The following is a 20203-nucleotide window of genomic DNA, read 5'->3' on the forward strand; positions in this document are numbered from 1 at the left end:
AACTGGCTGGTCATTTAGAAACTGTAGCTATAGGGTGTACGAATAATATTTGAATTTTAAATTTGACTAATTTAGCAGATGCTTTGATCTAAAGTCACGTGCAAATGATGCAGAAAGTACAGCAGAAAATTAAGGAAGTCCGTAGTTCTAACAGTATGTTTGTGGTCAAAGTCAAAGGAACAGTTTGTATTTACCAGGCACGGCAAAATTACCACGTCAGCTACCAGGCAGGGAGCAACAACAATAATATCTCAACTACAGTATTTGGTACCACACTGAATGTTGACCTTGTGAAGATCATTCAGAATCGACAGGTAAAATATGTTTAACTCACCTTTGAGTTGGATCCCTGAGGATCCCAGTAAACCCATCATCCTAGGACTGTCCTTTTCAGGCTCTTCCTCACCAGCAATGACAACCTGGTTCAACATCACAGCCTCTCAGATACATATATTTACACACAACACGACACAAAAAAGTTTCAAGATTATTTTTTTGGAACCTTTCAACTTTTTAGGTAAATATTTGAAGAACCTTTCAAAACTTTTTGGGTGTAAATATTTTCAAACCTTTCCCCCCAAAAAATGCTAATATTTTATATTATATGTTTAAACCTTTTGATTTTTTTCCCAAAACCTTTTTTTCACACACAGATTAAAGGAGAGGAGAACAGAGAATCATAGAACAGAGAAGATTAAAGCAGAGCAGAGTACAATAGATACAGTAGAGTATAGTCCTCAGCAAGTACTCATCAATTATGCAGTTTAAAAAAATATATTTTCAACCTTTCATAACTTGTTTTCAATCCTTTCCTCAAATATGTTTTCAACTTTTCGCAACTTTTTTTTGTAGCCTTTAAAAATATATTTTTTCAACCTTTCAAAACTTTATTTATTTCTTTATTTTTGTTTCAGAAAATATTTGTGAAATTTTTTGAAACTTTTTGATAGTAGTATTGATGAAGTATTCATCAATGATGCAAACGTTTTTTGGGGATTTTTTTTTTTCAACCTTTCAAAACATTTTGTTCAAACGTTTTTTTCCTAAATATTTTCTCAACCTTTCAAAACTTTTGTTTACAAAACTTTTTATTTCTAAAACTTTTTTTCAACCTTTTGCAACTTTTTTTTCAAAAACTTACAAAAAAAAATGTGTTGGGAGTCACCTGGCTAATGTTACATTGTTGCATTTCCTGAAGCTACGCTATCACATGGTAATGTGATTAGATGACCCACCTCCTCCAGCTCAAAAGAGTTGGTCTGCTGTAGGGTGCTGGAGGGGAACAGAGTCCCTGTAATCAGCAACTCTCTGGTTTCCCGACCGTCTGAAATATGGACTTCCTCCGTACTTCCTGGTGTGGAACAGGAAGTGACATTGTCGCCTTCCCAGCCAGTCACGGTGATGCGGCAAGAAGACGTGACCCCCAAGTCTCTCTGAGGGGTGGGGCTTATCTGAGGGGCGGGGCAGTAGAAGGGCGCCATGTTAACGTGCTCTGCTATCGGAAGGCGGGTGAAGTCGTGAGTAACCATGGCAACCGGCATCAACCCAGTGGGGTAAGTATGTTCTTGCGAGTTACAAACTGACTGTTCCTGGTATGACCTGGGAGGGAAGCTGGGAGAGCCCTGTGACCCCAGGTCCGCTATCCCTGAACCCAGGTCCTCTACCCCTGAACCCTGGTCCTCTACCCCTGAACCCTGGTCCTCTACCCCTGAACCCTGGTCCTCTACCCCTGAAACCTGGTCCTCTACCCTTCCCCCTGAACACAGGTCCTCTATCCCTGAACCCTGGTTCTCTACCCCTGAACCCTGGTCCTCTACCCCTGAACCCTGGTCCTCTACCCCTGAACCCTGGTCCTCTACCCCTGAAACCTGGTCCTCTACCCTCCCCCCTGAACACAGGTCCTCTACCCCTGAACCCTGGTCCTCTACCCTCCCCCCTGAACCCTGGTCCTCTACCCTCCCCCCTGAACACAGGTCCTCTACCCCTGAACACTGGTCCTCTACCCTCCCCCCTGAACCCTGGTCCTCTACCCTCCCCCCTGAACCCTGGTCCTCTACCCTCCCCCCTGAACCCTGGTCCTCTACCCTCCCCCCTGAACCCTGGTCCTCTACCCTCCCCCATGAACCCTGGTCCTCTACCCTCCCCCCTGAACCCTGGTCCTCTACCTTCCCCCCTGAACCCTGGTCCTCTACCCTCCCCCCTGAACACAGGTCCTCTACCCCTGAACACAGGTCCTCTACCCCTGAACACAGGTCCTCTACCCTCCCCTCGCTGGCATTCTCCATCAGCAGGTCCACCAGGTCGGGCAGGCTGGCCCTCTTCCTGGGTGAGGACTGCGGGGTCCCGTTCTCAGAGCCCCTGGAGGACCCGGTGTAGAGGCACATCCTGGACACGGTGTCCTTCAGCCGGTCCACGGGGGAGCGCGGCTCGATCCGCACGCTGCTCAGGAACCGTGCCGTCTTCCTGTCAGCCGACGGCGAGGAGAGGCTGAGGTCCGGAGGGGCTAGTTTCTGGACCGGCGTGCGGGATACGTGGGAGTAGAGCGAGGAGAAGGCGTTCGCCATGGCGGTCAGGACCTCCACCTGCCGGAAGCGACCTGCGTGGGACAAACAGGTGGTCGGGGACAGGCCAGGGACAGGTGTGTGTGTGTGTGCGTACTGGCCAGGGACAGGTGTGTGTGCGTACTGGACAGGGACAGGTGTGTGTGTGTGCGTACTGGCCAGGGACAGGTGTGTGTGTGTGCGTACTGGCCAGGGACAGGTGTGTGTGTGTGCGTACTGGCCAGGGACAGGTGTGTGCGTACTGGCCAGGGACAGGTGTGTGCGTACTGACCAGGGACAGGTGTGTGTGTGCGTACTGGCCAGGGACAGGTGTGTGCGTACTGGCCAGGGACAGGTGTGTGTGTACTGGCCAGGGACAGGTGTGTGTGTGTGCGTACTGGCCAGGGACAGGTGTGTGTGTGTGCGTACTGGCCAGGGACAGGTGTGTGTGTGCGTACTGGCCAGGGACAGGTGTGTGTGTGTGCGTACTGGCCAGGGACAGGTGTGTGTGTGCGTACTGGCCAGGGACAGGTGTGTGCGTACTGGCCAGGGACAGGTGTGTGCGTACTGACCAGGGACAGGTGTGTGTGTGCGTATTGGCCAGGGACAGGTGTGTGTGTGTGCGTACTGGCCAGGGACAGGTGTGTGTGCGTACTGGCCAGGGACAGGTGTGTGCGTACTGGCCAGGGACAGGTGTGTGCGTACTGGCCAGGGACAGGTGTGTGTGTGTGCGTACTGGCCAGGGACAGGTGTGTGCGTACTGGCCAGGGACAGGTGTGTGCGTACTGGCCAGGGACAGGTGTGTGTGTGTGCGTACTGGCCAGGGACAGGTGTGTGTGTGTGTGCGTACTGGCCAGGGACAGGTGTGTGTGTGTGTGCGTACTGGCCAGGGACAGGTGTGTGTGTGTGCGTACTGGCCAGGGACAGGTGTGTGTGTGTGCGTACTGGCCAGGGACAGGTGTGTGTGTGTGTGTGCGTACTGGCCAGGGACAGGTGTGTGTGTGTGTGTGCGTACTGGCCAGGGACAGGTGTGTGTGTGTGTGTGCGTACTGACCAGGGACAGGTGTGTGTGTGTGTGTGCGTACTGGCCAGGGACAGGTGTGTGTGTGTGTGTGCGTACTGGCCAGGGACAGGTGTGTGTGTGTGTGTGCGTACTGGCCAGGGACAGGTGTGTGTGTGTGTGTGCGTACTGGCCAGGGACAGGTCGGGGTCCTCCTGGCGAAGCCGCAGCAGCTGCGCCTGTAGGAAGAGCCGGAAGCTGATGCCGCCGAGCCGGGAGGGGAAACTGAGGAAGCGCGGGGGGATTCGAGCCGAGGGCTGGGCCACCTCGCTGCCGAAGCCCAGCTGGTACAGGGTGTCCTCTGCATCCTCCGAACACAGCTGCAGGACCTCCGACACACTGGAGGGAGGGAGGGAGGGAGGGAGGGAAGAGGGGAGGGAGGGAAGAGGAGAGGGAGGGAAGGAGGGAAGGGGGGAGGGAGGGAAGGAAGGAGGGGAGGACAGAAAAAGAGGGTAAGAGAGAGAGGAAGGTTTGGTTTCCGTTAAAACATCCTTATTCCCGCTTATAAATCCTTTGTTCTGCAAACCCACAGAGCAGGTTTGACCCCTGACCTGGAAGCAGTGCGACTGGTGGAGGAAGAGAGGCCACTGGAAGCCATGCTGTGGCCCATGGTGAGCTGGGGCAGACAGAGCTTCTCACCTGGGGTACTGAGGACACAACATCAACCATGAGGACACAACATCAACCATGTGGACACAACATCAACCATGAGGACACAACATCAACCATGTGGACACAACATCAACCATGAGGACACAACATCAACCATGTGGACACATCAACCATGTGGACACATCAACCATGAGGACACATCAACCATGAGGACACAACATCAACCATGTGGACACAACATCAACCATGAGGACACATCAACCATGAGGACACATCAACCATGAGGACACATCAACTATGAGGACACAACATCAACCATGAGGACACAACATCAACCATGAGGACACAACATCAACCATGAGGACACATCAACCATGAGGACACATCAACCATGAGGACACATCAACCATGAGGACACAACATCAACCATGAGGACACAACATCAACCATGAGGACACAACATCAACCATGAGGACACATCAACCATGAGGACACATCAACCATGAGGACACAACATCAACCATGAGGACACATCAACCATGAGGACACAACATCAACCATGAGGACACAACATCAACCATGAGGACACATCAACCATGAGGACACATCAACCATGTGGACACAAGTACAATATTAACCAGCCAATCAACCAGACAGACACAGGTAGCAAACCAACTATTCAAATAGCCAGACACACAATCATCCAGCCAAACACAGGCCTTCAACCAGCCTATGGTTCTGGTCACTGGATGACCGAGTAATCTGTGTTGGTATGGTGCTAGGGTTAGAGTCAGGGTCGGGTTTGGGGTCAAGGTAGGTCAGGGTTAGTGTAAAGGTGTGTCAGGGTGGGTCATGGTTAGGGTCAGGGTGGGTCAGGGTTGGGGTACTAGCCTGGTGGAGGGTCCTTTATGACGGGTCTTGGGAGGAGGAAGCAGTAGAGGACAGCTCCTGCAGACACCAGAGGAGATATCAGAGACACCAGAGAGAGAGCACAGATGGGAGATATCACAGAGAGAGACCACACAAGACAGAGAGACCAGAGAGAGGAGAGACCAGAGAGAGAGAGACCACACGAGACAGAGAGACCAGAGAGAGGAGAGAACAGATAGATAGACCAGAAAGAGACCAGACAATGAGATAGGGCTGGGCGATATATAAAAAAATATGATATCTCGATATTGTCAAAAAAATTACGATATTCGCTATATATCTCAATATGTTAGCATTTGCATTTAAATAATAAAATGCCTCCATTAGAAAACAACAAAACAATTTAGACAGAACAGCTATTGTTACAAAGGGAGTCAGGTGGCTGAGCGGTAAGGGAATCGGGCTGGTAATCTGAAGGTCGCCGGTTCGATTCCCGGCCGTGCAAAATGACGTTGTGTCCTTGGGCAAGGCACTTCACCCTACTTGCCTCGGGGGAATGTCCCTGTACTTACTGTAAGTCGTTCTGGATAAGAGTGTCTGCTAAATGTAAATGTAAGTAAAAAAATGTGTAGTGCGAATTTAAGCCGTTGCCATAACATGGTACTTGACAAAATGGACCTTACATGGAACAATTCATGCAGAGGTCCTTATGTGACAGGACAAAAAGAGAGAAAAAGAGAATGCCTGTGCGAGTGCAATTTTCAGTTTGAGACTGAAAATGTGTGCTAATATTCGATATATCGCCCAGCCCTATAATGAGACCAGACTTTTCTAATCCTGTCTCTGTGATTTCTCACCCCATTCCCAGATCTTCTTCTTCAACACTGAACACAGTAGCTGTGAACGAAGCAAAGGACAACACTGTGACACCAAGTTTAACAAAGTAAATGTGTGTGTGTGTGCTGCATGAGTCTGTGTGGGTTTGTGTACTGCATGAGTCTGTGTGTGTGCTGCATGAGTCTGTGTGGGTTTGTGTACTGCATGAGTCTGTGTGTGTGCTGCATGAGTCTGTGTGGGTTTGTGTACTGCATGAGTCTGTGTGGGTTTGTGTACTGCATGAGTCTGTGTGGGTGTTGCATTAGTCTGTGTGGGTGTTGCATGAGTCTGTGTGTGTGCTGCATGAGTCTGTGTGGGTGTTGCATGAGTTTGTGTGTGTGTTGCATGAGTCTATGCTGTGTGTGTGTGCTGCATGAGTCTGTGCTGTGTGTGTGTACTGCATGTGTTTGTGTGTGTGTGTGTGTGCTGCATGTGTGTATAAAGATGCCAGAGGATAAGGAGGGGTTAGACGGCTGTAATCTTGGCAGATATCTACATGTTGGTAGGATGTGTTCTGTGCCTTTGTTGAAAAGAGGCACACTCCATTCACACAAATATGCACACACACACACCTACACACCACACACACACCACACACACACCTACACACTCACACAAAGCGTCCATTGTGTTTAACACAGCCTCACCGGAACACAGCCTTAGCTCTCCTCACCCTCATCCCTCCTTCTCCTCACCCCTCCCTCTCCTCACCCTCATCCCTCCTTCTCCTCACCCCTCCCTCTCCTCACCCTCATCCCTCTCCTCACCCTCATCCCTCCTTCTCCTCACCCCTCCCTCTCCTCACCCTCACCCCTCCCTCCCTCTCCTCAACCTCAGCCCTCCCTCACCCTCAGCCCTTTCCTCACCCCTCCCTCTCCTCACCCTCACCCCTCCCTCTCCTCACCCCTCCCTCTCCTCACCCTCATCCCTCTCCTCACCCCTCCCTGTCCTCACCCTCATCCCTCCCTTTCCTCACCCTCATCCCTCTCCTCACCCTCATCCCTCCCTCTCCTCACCCCTCCCTCTCCTCACCCTCATCCCTCCCTCTCCTCACCCCTCCCTCTCCTCACCCTCACACCTCCCTCTCCTCACCCCTCCCTCTCCTCACCCTCATCCCTCCCTCCCTCTCCTCACCCTCATCCCTCTCCTCACCCTCATCCCTTCCTCTCCTCACCCTCATCCCTCCCTCTCATCACCCTCATCCCTTCCTCTCCTCACCCTCAGCCCTCTCCTCACCCTCATCCCTCCCTCTCCTCACCCCTCCCTCTCCTCATCCCTCCCTCTCCTCACCCCTCCCTCTCCTCACCCCTCCCTCTCCTCACCCTCACCCCTCCCTCTCCTCACCCTCATCCCTTCCTCTCCTCACCCTCATCCCTCTCCTCACCCCTCCCTCTCCTCACCCTCATCCCTTCCTCTCCTCACCCTCAGCCCTCTACTCACCCTCAGCCCCCAGGCTCAGGTCATCTTCGAAGCTGCAACTCCTCAGCCCCGACTCTGCAGGACAGACTTGAACTTTACTGACCCAACATCACAACGTCAACACTGCCAGTAAGAAAGCTGCATATCGATCAGATGTTGTGGTTTACCTCCAGGCAAGTGGCCCGAGCCATCAGGTCCCAGCTGCTGCCTGTGACACAAACAAATTTTCAATTTGAACTTAATTCAACCAGGAAGGACTGGATGAGATTTTAAATATATTTTTACAGAGTTTCCTCTTGGCCAGCCCAGTAGCTAGGCAGTAGCAGGTCATCACACCATTATAGACAATTGCAGGAATACATTTTTTAATAGTAGTATAATGATGAAGTGTTGTTACAGCCTACTACATGGTAATTTATGAAACCTTAATGTAAAATACTGCTATGTAGTTCCATGGATGTTGCCCTGGTGTTTTAATCTTAACACCCCATTCAACACACATTCCAGCCTCTAGCCTAACAACTAGTCACATAGCCATGTGTGTGCACCCCGAGACAGGTACACAGCCAACTGCTCCTAGCGAGTGAGTTTGAGGCCTGGAGGAACTAACTGCACTTGTCTTCTATTTCCTCCAGCTGACAGGAAGTCCCAGTGAGGCCTTGTTTCCACTCAGCACTCAACGTGTCTGTGTCTCTTAACTTTCCATTGAATGACACACCAACCGGTGCCAACGACCGTTAGGTGGCATTCTAGAACGTTCCGGACACATAAAAAAATAATAAAAAACTCATTTTTTTCGATGTCGGTTAGGATGGCGCGCACACTCACCCGCAGCGGAGCAGCCAGCTCTCGATGGAGCAACATTCTGAGGAGACACAACATACTACGTCAACAACTGTCACACTCTTTTCGTTTATTGTTTTTCATGAAGACATGTTGGTTTCCTTTAGCTTTTTCCCGACTTAGACCGTTGAGCATGCACCCGCCCCCAGGTGAGATATAAATAAACCAGAGTTCTAGCCGTTATGCTGTAGCTGCTGCAATATTGAGGCTACGCAGGGAGACACTGCCATTAATATGAACGCACAGATGTGGAGCTACAAAAAAAAACAAGTTAAGCTTGGATGAAATAAATATTGTATCATTGTGATCGATACCATCCAATAAAGCTGCACATTTTGAAGGCAAAGAAGATTTTGTTAATTACATCCTGGTTTGACATTGAAATTAATGTGTTATATTTGTTTGTAGAGAAGATGAATAAATGTCATATTTAGTTAGGACTGATCCCATTTATACATCCTAATGTTGCCATTGTGCTATAACACAGAGCCGTCATGATTGGGCGATATAAACTAGGATATATAGTACTGACCATCGGTGGAGTGCTGCTGCTCTGTGGAGAAGGAGGGATGAGGAGGAGGGGGAGGAGGAGGGGGTTGCGAGGGTGCCTGGGGATCGTTCTCCAGGGTCTGCCACTGTCGGCTGGTCTGGACCCACGCCTGCCGCCTGAGCGACGGGGACGGGCTCTCCATTTCAACTTATGACACCAAAAGTGAATGCCTGGGGAGGACAGGACACCGCGCTCACGAGAGACGCACGCGAAACAACTGTTGCTTCTCATCAACTCTCCGTGGTCTGAGCTAGCAAGGCTATCACACTGGTTACATAAACCCCCCACGCAAGCCTGGAATATTACGAGAATCAGGTCCATAAGGAAGTAAATTCTTATTAAAATCGTGATTATACAGCCTTTAATAGTGGCTGAGATTGATACATTGCATTTATATGTGTAGGGTTATGTAAAATGCTCTATGGGTGTCGTAGAAGTGATGATGACCTACTGTAGATTAGACGTGTTCACGAGGCTAAAACATGCATCAGAGGCGGTAAATCATGAGAGATGCCACAACACCATCCGCAGCTAAAACCAGGAGGACAAACGGCACAAGCTTTCACATTCGTATAGCTCTTCATTAAAAAACGACACGCATTTTTTTACAAGTCATGTTATCTTACCTTCAAAAGGCGCAGGTTCCGTTAAATACTCTTATCGTTTCCTGTTCTATATATCGCTTGAACAATCTACAAAATGCTTTATAATGTTCAGACGGAAATAACTTAATAACATTCATCATGGACGTAACTCATTAGAGAATGCCGGTCAACTCATTGCCTATGACTGTCGGCTAACTGCGTGTAAATTATGGTAGACTTGAGGATGTACTAAAAAGTCAGCCAAGAGGAAAGTGAGGCACATTGCGACACATCCTGCAGATTAATCAAACTATACTGTCACGACCTGTCACGCTACTCGTAAGCCATCTGCTGCGTCTGCAGGTGAGTCTGCGTACAAAGTACTAAGAAAAGTACTAAGAAAAAATAGTGTGGACAAAACAGACATTTATCTTGTAAGAAGCCTTAGTCAATAGATTTCCTTATTCTTAGACCATGTTTAAAAAAGTTGCCTCATACGGTGATTTCATAAGAGAAACCTTGGTTAGAGATCCTTATCTTTGGTGGAGTATTTATTCACAAACAAAACATCGGTTTGGGTCCTTTGTGCCACGAAGAGAAATCAAGAGAAATCATCGTTCATCAATCCACCCTGCGGATGCCAATAATCAAATTAATTAAACCGCAACCTTTATTTTGAAATTTCCAGAGCGCTAGTGACTCCTGCGGTGTTAAAACTTCAAGAAACTCTCGCGCCTGTCAGTGTTACGGTGGGTGTGTGTAACCGTGGCTATGGGCAGCGGCCCGGGGCGGTTCCTCCACTCTCCTCCCCGAAGAACCTCCTGTTTACACGGACACATGTGCTCGACTGACACCCCCACTGATAAAATAAACTACCCACCCACTGAAGAATCTCCTCCCTGCGCCACTCAAGTCAGTGCGTAGCGGGCCCCTCTCACCAACCTCTCCTGTCTTGTCTTGTGGTTTACCGGCCGGCCCGCTACACATCAGGGAGTGGCCACGAAATACCAAGTTCCACCCCACAAGTAGCCTGCCTACCCTACTTATCTTGGACCAGCCTCCAGTTAGGCTACACGGGACAGACTGGACTTTTTTTTTTTTTTTCAAGCAACATTGTGGACTGTTTCAGATTGTTTTTTTGTTACACACTTTTACGTTAATGGCGCCTTTTTAGCCTCCCTTCACTCACACTCTTGTCAAACGTCAATCAGGGTGAACGTTAGAACATAACTTTGCCGACCCCACCCTTGAGCTAGCCACTGGTAATATCCCATTGGTTTGATCGTGTGCCTTGACACATGTAATCTTACTCATTGGGCTGAATACCGTGTCTGTCAAATGTACTACTTAAAATAGTTCACTTGATTTAAATAACAGATTCCATGTCGTATTTATTTCTTAAGCACAATCATGCAAGATCCGTGTCCCGGCAAATTGTGAGACCTAATTCAAACGCACCAGTGCTTAGGCGTAATGCGCTCGGGGACGATTCCCTTTTCTGATTGGATAATGTGATTGGGTCAACCTGTTTTGTATTCTGCAGTAGTCCGATTACTTCCAATGATTTAGACAAATTATTTTCTTTACATGTTGTAGCATATTATAACTCCTAGTCTTTCTTCGTTCCAGTTATGTGCCAGTATTGACAACAGACACACAAGTGGCGTACAGCACATGCCTCCTAGACTGCTGTATTGGCACAATAATTTAAGTGAACAAAACATACATTATGGAGGAGCTTAGTATTAGATCTAATACGGGAAGTTTCTGCCATTTTTAATATGCGTAAGCATTGATAATGGTAATCACTACTATTTCATTCTCTGTCTGAATGTGTCTCCATCATTTCGAATAATTACGCGACACTGCCAGACCCGTACTTGCGTCATGCCAAACTCACAGTACTACACAGGTTTTCAAAACAGGCGTACCCCTTCCTTCGACTTCGTAGTACAGCTATCAAGTTCGATTGAAGTTGTGAAAAGTTGATGTCAAGCTAAAAGGAGCTCGAGAAACTCCGCCCGTCAAGAAATTATGAGTGGTAAGTGAACTTTATTCTTCCAAAACGAGGGTGCGGTTTAACTTTTGACAGTTAGCAAGTGGTTTAAGGTATATGCGACGGTTGTGAAGCTGACGTGGGAAAATAAAAAATTCCCACGTCGCCAACTGTTGAGCTACCTAGCAAGCTAATGACGTTAGCTAGCTAGCAAGATAATTCAACTGATTTCAGCAAGCAAGTCATTTTCTTGTAGGTAGATCTTAAATAGTTGTTTTCAGTGATGATGAATCAACGTGCAACCAGGGCATTTTGGAATAAAGAGACGGCCTTCATTTGGCTGGTACTGGCCCGGTCACTAAGTTAGCACTAGCTAGCTAGCTACGCATTAGGTAACCAAACCTGATCAACAGTCATTCCCGTAATTACTCTTCTTGTCAAATGAAACGTAGGGAATAAAACTATCAACTAGCTAGTTGGTAACGAGCTGTTGTCGATGGTGAAACTGGCTGGGTTGCTGGCTAGCTTGGGTAGTTAGTCACTTTTTAAACTGTTGGTATAGTGACACTGGCGATTTCAACCAAACATAAAGTAGGCTACGTTTCTTTCTAACACTTATTTTTTCTCAGACCAACAGCAAGATGAAATGGCCGCGATGGTGGAAAGCAGCGGAGGCTTCAATCAAAAGCGAAACGCAAACACACAAGTATGACTTTGATTACATAGACACGAAGTTTAATTTTTTGTATGTGTTTGTAATATGTGCTTGGTTAAATCGCTGTTTGAACCGATACAGACAACATCTGCAAACATATGGTCACTTGCTCAAGTAATGCTGGATGTTCTCAATCGGTATGAAACGGATTTTTAGTGTTGTTATGCTTTTTTTCTTGCGCACATGTCACCGGGGTGGGGAAAAGGCAGTAGTAAAGGTGAATGCGCCCACTCTGGGTGTTCCTGTCAACCCCCTAGCTCTTCCACCGCTCTTTGAACGGCCCATTTGGCTGTCCTCCGAGGGGGTGGCCACGGCGGAGTGAGGGAGTTTATAGGGCAGAATCAAGTGTGGGAGGGAGATGGGTGGGTTGGGGGAGGGGAAGTGAATCCCGCCGCTGCTCTCGAAAAATGTGGTCCCACCCATTCGACTCTACCCCCACCCCACCCCCGTCACTCCTAGGAACTATCCAGGAGTTCAATGTTTGGGGCATATCTGGGTATTTTTTACCCATAAAAATGCCATAAATAACAAAATTATGACAATTCAAAAAAACATAACAATGATTCAGCTTTTTTTAAATATTGTTGTAAATTTTTTATCCAGAGATTACATAAGCCTTTTTAGCAGCATATACAAAGGAAGGAGGGCTTTTGAGCAGTTATGTTTTAAATTTCACATACTTGGCATGCTGTCACAAATGTTGTACAACGTCACACAAACACTGCACGGAAACAAGGAAGTTTGACGTGTACTTGTTTCGTGTGTCAGGACTCCCAGCAGCCCTCCCCCCTCGCCCTGCTGGCCGCCACCTGCAGCCGCATCGACACGCCCAGCGAGAATGACTCCGGCTCGGACCAGAACCAGAACCAGCATCTGGACCTCAGCCAGGTCCAGCTCACCTCCACCCCTAACGGCTGGCAGATCATCCCCGTCAGCGTGCAGTCCTCCACGGGCTCCGCTGGCGACTCCTCAGGGGGGCTGGCGGGGGACGGGGGGAAGAACAGGCTGCCGGGGCTGGCCTCCACTGGGGCTGTAGGAGTAGGGGCTGGAGGCCAGCAGTATGTGGTGACCCAGGCCCCCAGCCTCCAGGGCCAACAGGTCCTTACCACCCTGTCCGGGGTCATGCCCAACATCCAGTACCAGGTCATCCCCCAGTTCCAGACAGTTGATGGGCAACAGCTGCAGTTCGCCCAGCCCCAGCAGGACTCCTCGGTGGGGGCCGGACAGTTCCAACTGGTGTCCTCGCCCAACGGGGGCCAGCAGCTCATCGCCACCACCGGCCGCGCCGGCGCCACCGGCAACATCCTCGCCATGCCCAGTCTCATACAGCAGGCCATCCCTCTGCAGAACCTGGGCCTGGGGAACAACGTGATCCAGAACCAGACGCAGTTCCTGGCCAACATGCCCGTGTCCCTGAACGGGAACATCACCCTGCTGCCCGTCAGCGCCGGGGGGTCTGTGGGGGAGGGGGGGGACGGCTCAGCCCAGCAGCTCATGCAGACGCAGGCCGGGTACTTCTCGGGCTCCACGACAACCACCACGCAGGCAGCCAGCTATGGAGTCATGGCAACGCAGAATGGGAGCTACCAGACGTCAGGGGTACCCATCCTGCCCGATAACAGAGACGGCCACCAACAACAGCAACAGCCCCAGCAGATCCTGATCCAGCCCCAGCAACTCATCCAGGGGGGCGCTTCTCTCCAGACTATCCAGACGGGGGCTCTCTCGGCTGGGGGGCAGGTCTTCGCGACCCCCACCCTCACCCAGGACGGCCTCCAGAACCTCCAGATCCAGACCATCCCCAACACGGGCCCGATTCTGCTGCGTACCGTGGGGCCGAACGGCCAGGTGAGCTGGCAGACCCTGCAGCTGCAGAGCCCGGCCGGGGCCCAGATCACGCTGGCGCCGGTCCAGAGCCAGGGAGCCTTAGGGACCGTCCAGATCCCGGGCCTGCAGACCATCAACCTGAACGCGCTGGCCAACTCAGGGATCCAGATGCATCAGCTGCAGGGGGTTCCCATCGCCATCGCCAACCCCTCAGGTGAGTGTGCTGGGGGGGGGGGGTTGTGCTAGGGGTGGGGCTGGTAAATGCACGGTGGGTCTGTGTTCAGCTTCTGTTTTCCTGAAATATATACAGGTTTAGTTTACTTCCTGTTGGTGTAAACTGGTCGGACTGGTTTAGCCCTCATCCTAAGAATGGTGGGTGTGAAAGACAGAAAAAAAACAAAAGAACAGAGTGAAAGGAACAGTGTGGAAAATAAGTGTCTTCATGACCAGTTTCTGACTGTTTGAGTTTCTGTTGCTGGGTAGAGTAGGATCAGATACACCAGCGCCATGAAACCAGGGCTGCAGCACTGTGTGAAACCCTAGAGTCAAATCAAATGTCTGGCTGTGAGTGTGAGTGTGTGTGTAGCAGAGTGAGGGGTGTAACGTGACCCCACCCTCCCCTGTGCTGTTATCTGGCCTGCATGCCTCTGGTCTCTCCTCTGGTCTCTCCTCTGGTCCCTCCTCTGGTCCCTCCTCTGGTCTCCCCTTTGGTCTCTCTGGTCTCTTCTCTGGTCCCTCCTCTGGTCCCTCCTCTGGTCTCTTCTCTGGTCTCTCCTCTGGAGAGGGGAGGGTGTTGAGACAGTGTGTGAAGGATGCTAGGGGTTGAGAGGTGTGTAGATGAAGGTTGTCTTTGTCTACTCCGAGGGGTTAGGTTGGTTATAGGTGCTGATCTGTAAAGTTGACAGGGCCTTACAAATAAAATTTGATTTGATTTAACCCCCACGCACGCTAATGTAGCTTCAACATGTATTAAAATCATCCTTGGAGGATGTCAGTCTTGTTTTAAATAGACCAAGTATGGCTTGGTGTCACGACAACTTGTTAGTTGTTGCTCAAGTCCTGCTCAACAACTCCGGTTTATGGGCTGTGTGTGGTTGTTATGGCGATTGTGGTTAATATGTATTGTTCGGACATAGCAGGTTGCGTCAGCTTTGTGTGTGTGTGAGAGTTATAAACTCACAAACACGTCAGATGTTGTTAGTCTAACTGTTGAGTCAGCGTTTCTCAGCATAACGTGAGTCATGTTCACTTTCACAGGAATGATGTGACGTCGAAATCATGTCCTCTACTCACCCAGCAGACCCTTTGAGGGATTTGAACCTGAGAGCTCTGCCTTTGGCAGGCAGATCCTTTACCCGTCCCTGTGTTGTCCACAGGAAGCGGGCTTTGTCAGACGTAACCGCCGAAGAAGACAGCTGAGGTTGTTTGTTTTGTCTCTCCCCAGGTGAGCAGGGGTTGCAGACGGGTGGAGACAGCCTGGATGACAGCACGGCGATGGACGAGGGGGAGACGAGCCCCGTGCCCCAGAACAGACGCACCCGCAGGGAGGCCTGCACCTGCCCCTTCTGCAAGGACGGGGAGGCACGGTACGTACACGGGTCTGGGTCGGTGGGAGAGGTCTGGGGGGCTAGGTCTGAGGGGGTGGGGGCTAGGGGTGGGCTAAGTCTGGGGGATCTGGGGGGCTAGGTCTGGGAGATCTGGGGGTCTGGGGATTTGGGGGTGCTAGGTCTGGGGGGTTAGGTCTGGGGGTCTAGGTCTGGGGGATCTGGGGGGCTAGGTCTGGGGGATCTGGGGGGCTAGGTCTGGGGGGCCTGGGGGGAGGATCAGAACTGTGCTGCTGTGCTATCAGCTAGAAGTGCTGGTTTCACAGTGTACATGATGGTGACTGAAGCTCCCATTCCTACAGTTGGCAGGGCGGAGGAATGTTCTCTGCATGCAGGAACCTGTCATGTTGTTTTTCCACAGTTTTACTTCATCAACTGTTATAGATCCAGCTTGTATTTACTATTCATGGTTAGTACTTCAGTGGTCAGAGCCTATTGGTGTGTATTAACCAGCAGAGTGCAAAGTATCCACATCTCACTTACCAGCACAGTGCAACAAAACAGATGTACACTGCAGTGATACTACTGACCTACTGAATTTTGACTTCCTGACCTCTTGTCTAAACTTTAGCCTCCTGACCTGCTGTTGTGACCGCTGACCTCTGACCTCCCCCACAGCAGTGACCCAAGTAAAAAGAAGCAGCACATCTGCCACATCCCCGGCTGCAACAAGATCTACGGGAAGACGTCTCACCTGCGCGCCCACCTGCGCTGGCACACCGGGGAGAGACCGTTCGTCTGCAGCTGGACCTTCTGTGCCAAACGCTTCACCCGCTCTGACGAGCTGCAGAGACACAAGAGGACACACACAGGTCAGACACACACACACACAGGTCAGACACACACACACACACAGGTCAGACACACACAGGTCAGACCCCCCCCCCCCCCCCCCCCCCAGTGTGTCAGAGGACATGCTGTAACCTTGTCTCCCTCTCTCCTCGCAGGAGAGAAGAAGTTTGTGTGCCCGGACTGTCCCAAGAGGTTCATGCGCAGCGACCACCTGTCCAAGCACATCAAGACTCACCTGAACAAGAAGGCCGCCTCCGCCTCTGGCCCCGCCCCTGCAGACAGCTCCGCCCCAGCCCCCCTGGCCGACGCCCCCAGCGAGCCCCACACCCTGGTCACCATGGAGACGCTGACGGCGGAGAGCATAGCGCGGCTTGCAGGAAGTGGCATCAACGTGATGCAGATGGGAGACCTGCACCAGATCAACAGCAATGGCTACTGAGGGAGAGGAGGGTCCATGCTGCCTCTAGCGACCCAGGGGAGGGCTGGCTGGTTGGTTGACTGGCTGCCTGGTTGGCTGGCTGGCTAGCTGGTTGGTTGGCTGGCTGGTTGACTGGCTTGCTGGTTAGCTGGCTGGCTGGTTGACAGGCTAGCAGACTGGCTGCCTGCTTAGCTGGCTGCTTAGCTGGCTGGCTAGCTGGTTGGTTGGCTGGCTGGCTGGTTGACAGGCTACCTGGTTAGCTGGCTGGCTGGTTGACAGGCTAGCTGGTTGGTTGGCTGGATAGCTGGTTGACAAGCTGGCAGGCTGGCTGGCTAGCTGACAGGCTGACTGGGTAGCTGGCTGGCTGAACTTCTGTCTTACCTGAGGGGGGGTCGCAGCCTGGACTGGGGGGGGTATTATTATGAGAACTCAGGCAGGGCAGGCCCCCCCCTCACCCCCCCCACCAGAACCAGCAGGACATGGAGAAGGAGGGGGGAGGGGGTTGTGATTAGCATGAACTTGTGGAAGGGAATGGCACTACAGTGAAGTGTTGGACTTCACACACACACACACACACACCCAAGGGCTCAGTCTAACTGGTGTTGTGAAGGTGCTTGTTACAGCCTCCACCCAAGCCATGTGTACCAGCTAGCCCCCTCCTCCCCCTCCCCCTCGCTCCCCATGCCAGCTTCCTCTCAGGTCTCTGCTATATTCCAGGTGTATTCTGGGTAATCTACAGGTGTATTATAGAAATGCTACAGGTATAATCTAGGTATGCTGCAGGTAAACCACAGGTGTGTTCAGGACAAGGGCTTCTCTAACCCACTCCACAGTCCCAGTTGGGCCTGTCCGGTCTGGTCCACACTTCAGTCCAAGGAGCCGTCTTCAGCAGGAATAAAACCACACTGCCACCCAGAAACTTCCTTCCCTTTTACATCACTCATGAGATAGATACACTTCTAAGCCATCGTGATTTAATATCATATCATATAGGAGCAGCAACAACAACAAAAAGTTTTATAGATTGCTTTTTTTTTTTTTTTGGTATGTATATATTTTTTCTAAACCTGTAAAGCTACATAAATTCTTACCATAGGAAGGATCGACTCGTATGGTTGTGAGAGATCGCCTTTCAATGAGTTTCTCCTACGCAATCAATCTTAAACTTATATTGATATTATCACTTTTATATAAATGTAGATTTTGTTGGTAAGTTCTTGGAAAGTGTTCTGTCGAGAGGACTCGAGTATGTATCCAGTCCAGTCTTCCCAGTACTCATTTATCTATGGTTTATTAGTTGGCTACTTTTTATTTTGTATTTGTATTTTTTTAGATTCTCCACGACTACTTCAACACTGTGGAAATGTCTCAGCAAATGAAGTGAAAACTCTTAACTCTTCATAGCCAGATGCAAAAAAACTTTAAGCTTTTAACCAAAGGTTCAGATTCCGTAAGACCTCCAGGGGGTTGTGAGTGAGGGGGGCGTCTTTGTGGAACGTGCTTGTGCCTAGGAGGTTAGCCAGCAACACCAACACCACTATCATGTATCAGATAAACCTGTTGAGCTCAATTAATGAAACATTTAAGATATCGTTGTAATCCAGAGTTTTCTTCTTCTCACGTGTATTCTTGGCAGACTGGGTGTAAGTGGTTGCACATCAAATAACTTATTTTGTTCTCCTGGTGTCCTAAAACTAAATTTTTTCACCGTAGAAAATATCCACCAAGTTTGAGGCTAGTTTGGGGGGAGAGGAGAAGAGTATGTTGTCCTACAGTATTTGGTTAATTTCTATCACTTAAAGTAATTGTCATTGGAACAATAAGTGCCCTTAACTCATCATGTTTTATTTTATATGCGAATGTTGGTTTTGTATTTGTGAATCTCATTTCTACAAAAGCCAGCTGCTGGATTAAAATGATGAACATCACAACATGAGTTGTGTCTGCTTGGCTGTGGAGACCGACTACAAGCACACACTGATGTAGCACAGTCAAGCATGAACACACACACGTCATGACTGCTGTCTAGTACCATCACTCTGCTCTCCTATCTAGTACCATCACTCTGCTCTCCTGTCTAGTACCATCACTCTGCTCTCCTGTCTAGTACCATCACTCTGCTCTCCTGTCTAGTACCATCACTCTGCTCTCCTGTCTAGTACCATCACTCTCCTGTCTAGTACCATCACTCTCCTGTCTAGTACCATCACTCTGCTCTCCTGTCTAGTACCATCGCTCTGCTGTCTAGTACCATCACTCTGCTCTCCTGTCTAGTACCATCACTCTCCTGTCTAGTACCATCACTCTGCTCTGCTGTCTAGTACATTTACATTACATTTATTCATTTAGCAGACGCTTTTATCCAAAGTGACTTCCAAGAGAGAGCTTTACAAAGTGCATAGGTCACTGATAATAACAACGAGATAGCCACAAAACATTGCGAGTAGCCAAAACATGAAGCACACATTGTGAACAACCAAAGTAAGTGCCAAAGGGAAGAACCATAAGAGCATGTAGTTAACCCTCGTGCTGCCTTCGGGTCACATGACCCAAAGGTTCATAACGAACCATCGTTGTGTTTACCCAATTTTACCCAATACAAAAACAAATAAAAATAATTTTCTTTTAACCTTCGCAATGTGGGGGGTCTGAGACAGCCCAACGGTTAAAAGAAAATGCTTCACTTTGTTTTTGTATGTGGTAAAGTTGTCGCAATACGACGGTGGGTCACAATGACTGATGGGTCAGAACGACCCGAAGATAACACAAGGGTTAAACAAGTTACAATTAAACAATATGAACTGCTATAAGTGCAAGTGTACCTGTGGAAAAAAAGACAAGCAACAATAATAAAAAACAATATCACAGCGAGTACAAACAATTTTAAATCAGTTACCACTAACCACAAGAGCAACAAGTCTCTGAGCAAGAGTCATTGTGATCCTTGAGGAAACTAACATCGGGTCAAGCGAACCATTCCTAAGTACCGTTGTACTCCCGGAACAAGTGCGTCTTGAGCCTTTTCTTGAAGGTGGAGAGACAGTCAGTGTCTCTGATGGAGGTGGGGAGTTGATTCCACCACTGGGGGGCCAGACAGGAGAAGAGCTTGTGTTGGGACCGGGCGGTCTTGAGCGGTGGGACCACCAGGCGGTTGTCTGAAGAAGACCGTAGGTGACGGGTGGGGGTGTAAGGCTGCAGGAGAGACTTGATGTAGACGGGTGCAGTCCCGTTCACTGCTCGGAAGGTCAATACCAGGGTCTTGAATCTGATACGGGCCATGATAGTACCATCACTCTCCTGTCTAGTACCATCACTCTGCTTTCCTGTCTAGTACCATCACTCTCCTGTCTAGTACCATCACTCTGCTCTCCTGTCTAGTACCATCACTCTGCTCTGCTGTCTAGCACCATCACTCTCCTGTCTAGTACCATCACTCTCCTGTCTAGTACCATCACTCTGCTCTGCTGTCTAGCACCATCACTCTCCTGTCTAGTACC

General features: G+C 49.9%; 2 protein-coding genes across 3 annotated transcripts; one reads left to right on the forward strand and one right to left on the reverse strand.

The window, feature by feature from the left end:
* Positions 1-1540: 1540 nt before the first annotated feature.
* Positions 1541-9675, reverse strand: LOC134020713 (protein TESPA1-like). Its single transcript, XM_062460946.1, has 10 exons — positions 9397-9675; positions 8753-8940; positions 8206-8242; positions 7545-7585; positions 7399-7452; positions 5940-5979; positions 4152-4247; positions 3731-3939; positions 2074-2596; positions 1541-1589 (listed from the first exon to the last, which is right to left on the reverse strand). The coding sequence occupies exons 2-10, from the start codon at positions 8910-8912 to the stop codon at positions 1541-1543; spliced, it is 1209 nt and encodes a 402-aa protein (XP_062316930.1). The 5' UTR covers positions 8913-8940; positions 9397-9675.
* Positions 9676-11256: 1581 nt separating this feature from the next.
* Positions 11257-18637, forward strand: sp1 (sp1 transcription factor). 2 transcript variants are annotated; one of them, XM_062472682.1, is made up of 6 exons: positions 11257-11395; positions 11980-12056; positions 12834-14106; positions 15337-15478; positions 16115-16308; positions 16444-18637. In XM_062472682.1, the coding sequence occupies exons 1-6, from the start codon at positions 11389-11391 to the stop codon at positions 16725-16727; spliced, it is 1977 nt and encodes a 658-aa protein (XP_062328666.1). In that variant the 5' UTR covers positions 11257-11388; the 3' UTR covers positions 16728-18637. The 2 variants fall into 2 exon arrangements, with proteins under 2 accessions (XP_062328666.1, XP_062328675.1); XM_062472691.1 differs by having other exon boundaries at positions 16118-16308.
* The last annotated feature ends 1566 nt before the right edge of the window (positions 18638-20203 follow it).

Source organism: Osmerus eperlanus, chromosome 1 (genome assembly GCF_963692335.1).
Source record: "Osmerus eperlanus chromosome 1, fOsmEpe2.1, whole genome shotgun sequence".
Classification (NCBI taxonomy): Eukaryota; Metazoa; Chordata; class Actinopteri; order Osmeriformes; family Osmeridae; genus Osmerus; species Osmerus eperlanus.

What these genes read in the sequence shown, in the direction of transcription:
- sp1 (XM_062472682.1), top strand. An exon ending in CGCCATCGCCAACCCCTCAG is followed by an intron (nt 14,107 to 15,336) that starts GTGAGTGTGCTG and finishes GTCTCTCCCCAG; the next exon opens with GTGAGCAGGGGTTGCAGACG. An exon ending in ACACAAGAGGACACACACAG is followed by an intron (nt 16,309 to 16,443) that starts GTCAGACACACA and finishes CTCTCCTCGCAG; the next exon opens with GAGAGAAGAAGTTTGTGTGC.
- LOC134020713 (XM_062460946.1), bottom strand. Translation starts at nt 8,912, where the DNA reads ATGGAGAGCCCGTCCCCGTCGCTCAGGCGGCAGGCGTGGGTCCAGACC. An exon ending in CTCGGGCCACTTGCCTGGAG is followed by an intron (nt 7,453 to 7,544) that starts GTAAACCACAAC and finishes TCTGTCCTGCAG; the next exon opens with AGTCGGGGCTGAGGAGTTGC. An exon ending in CCCCGACCTGTCCCTGGCCA is followed by an intron (nt 2,597 to 3,730) that starts GTACGCACACAC and finishes TGTCCCACGCAG; the next exon opens with GTCGCTTCCGGCAGGTGGAG.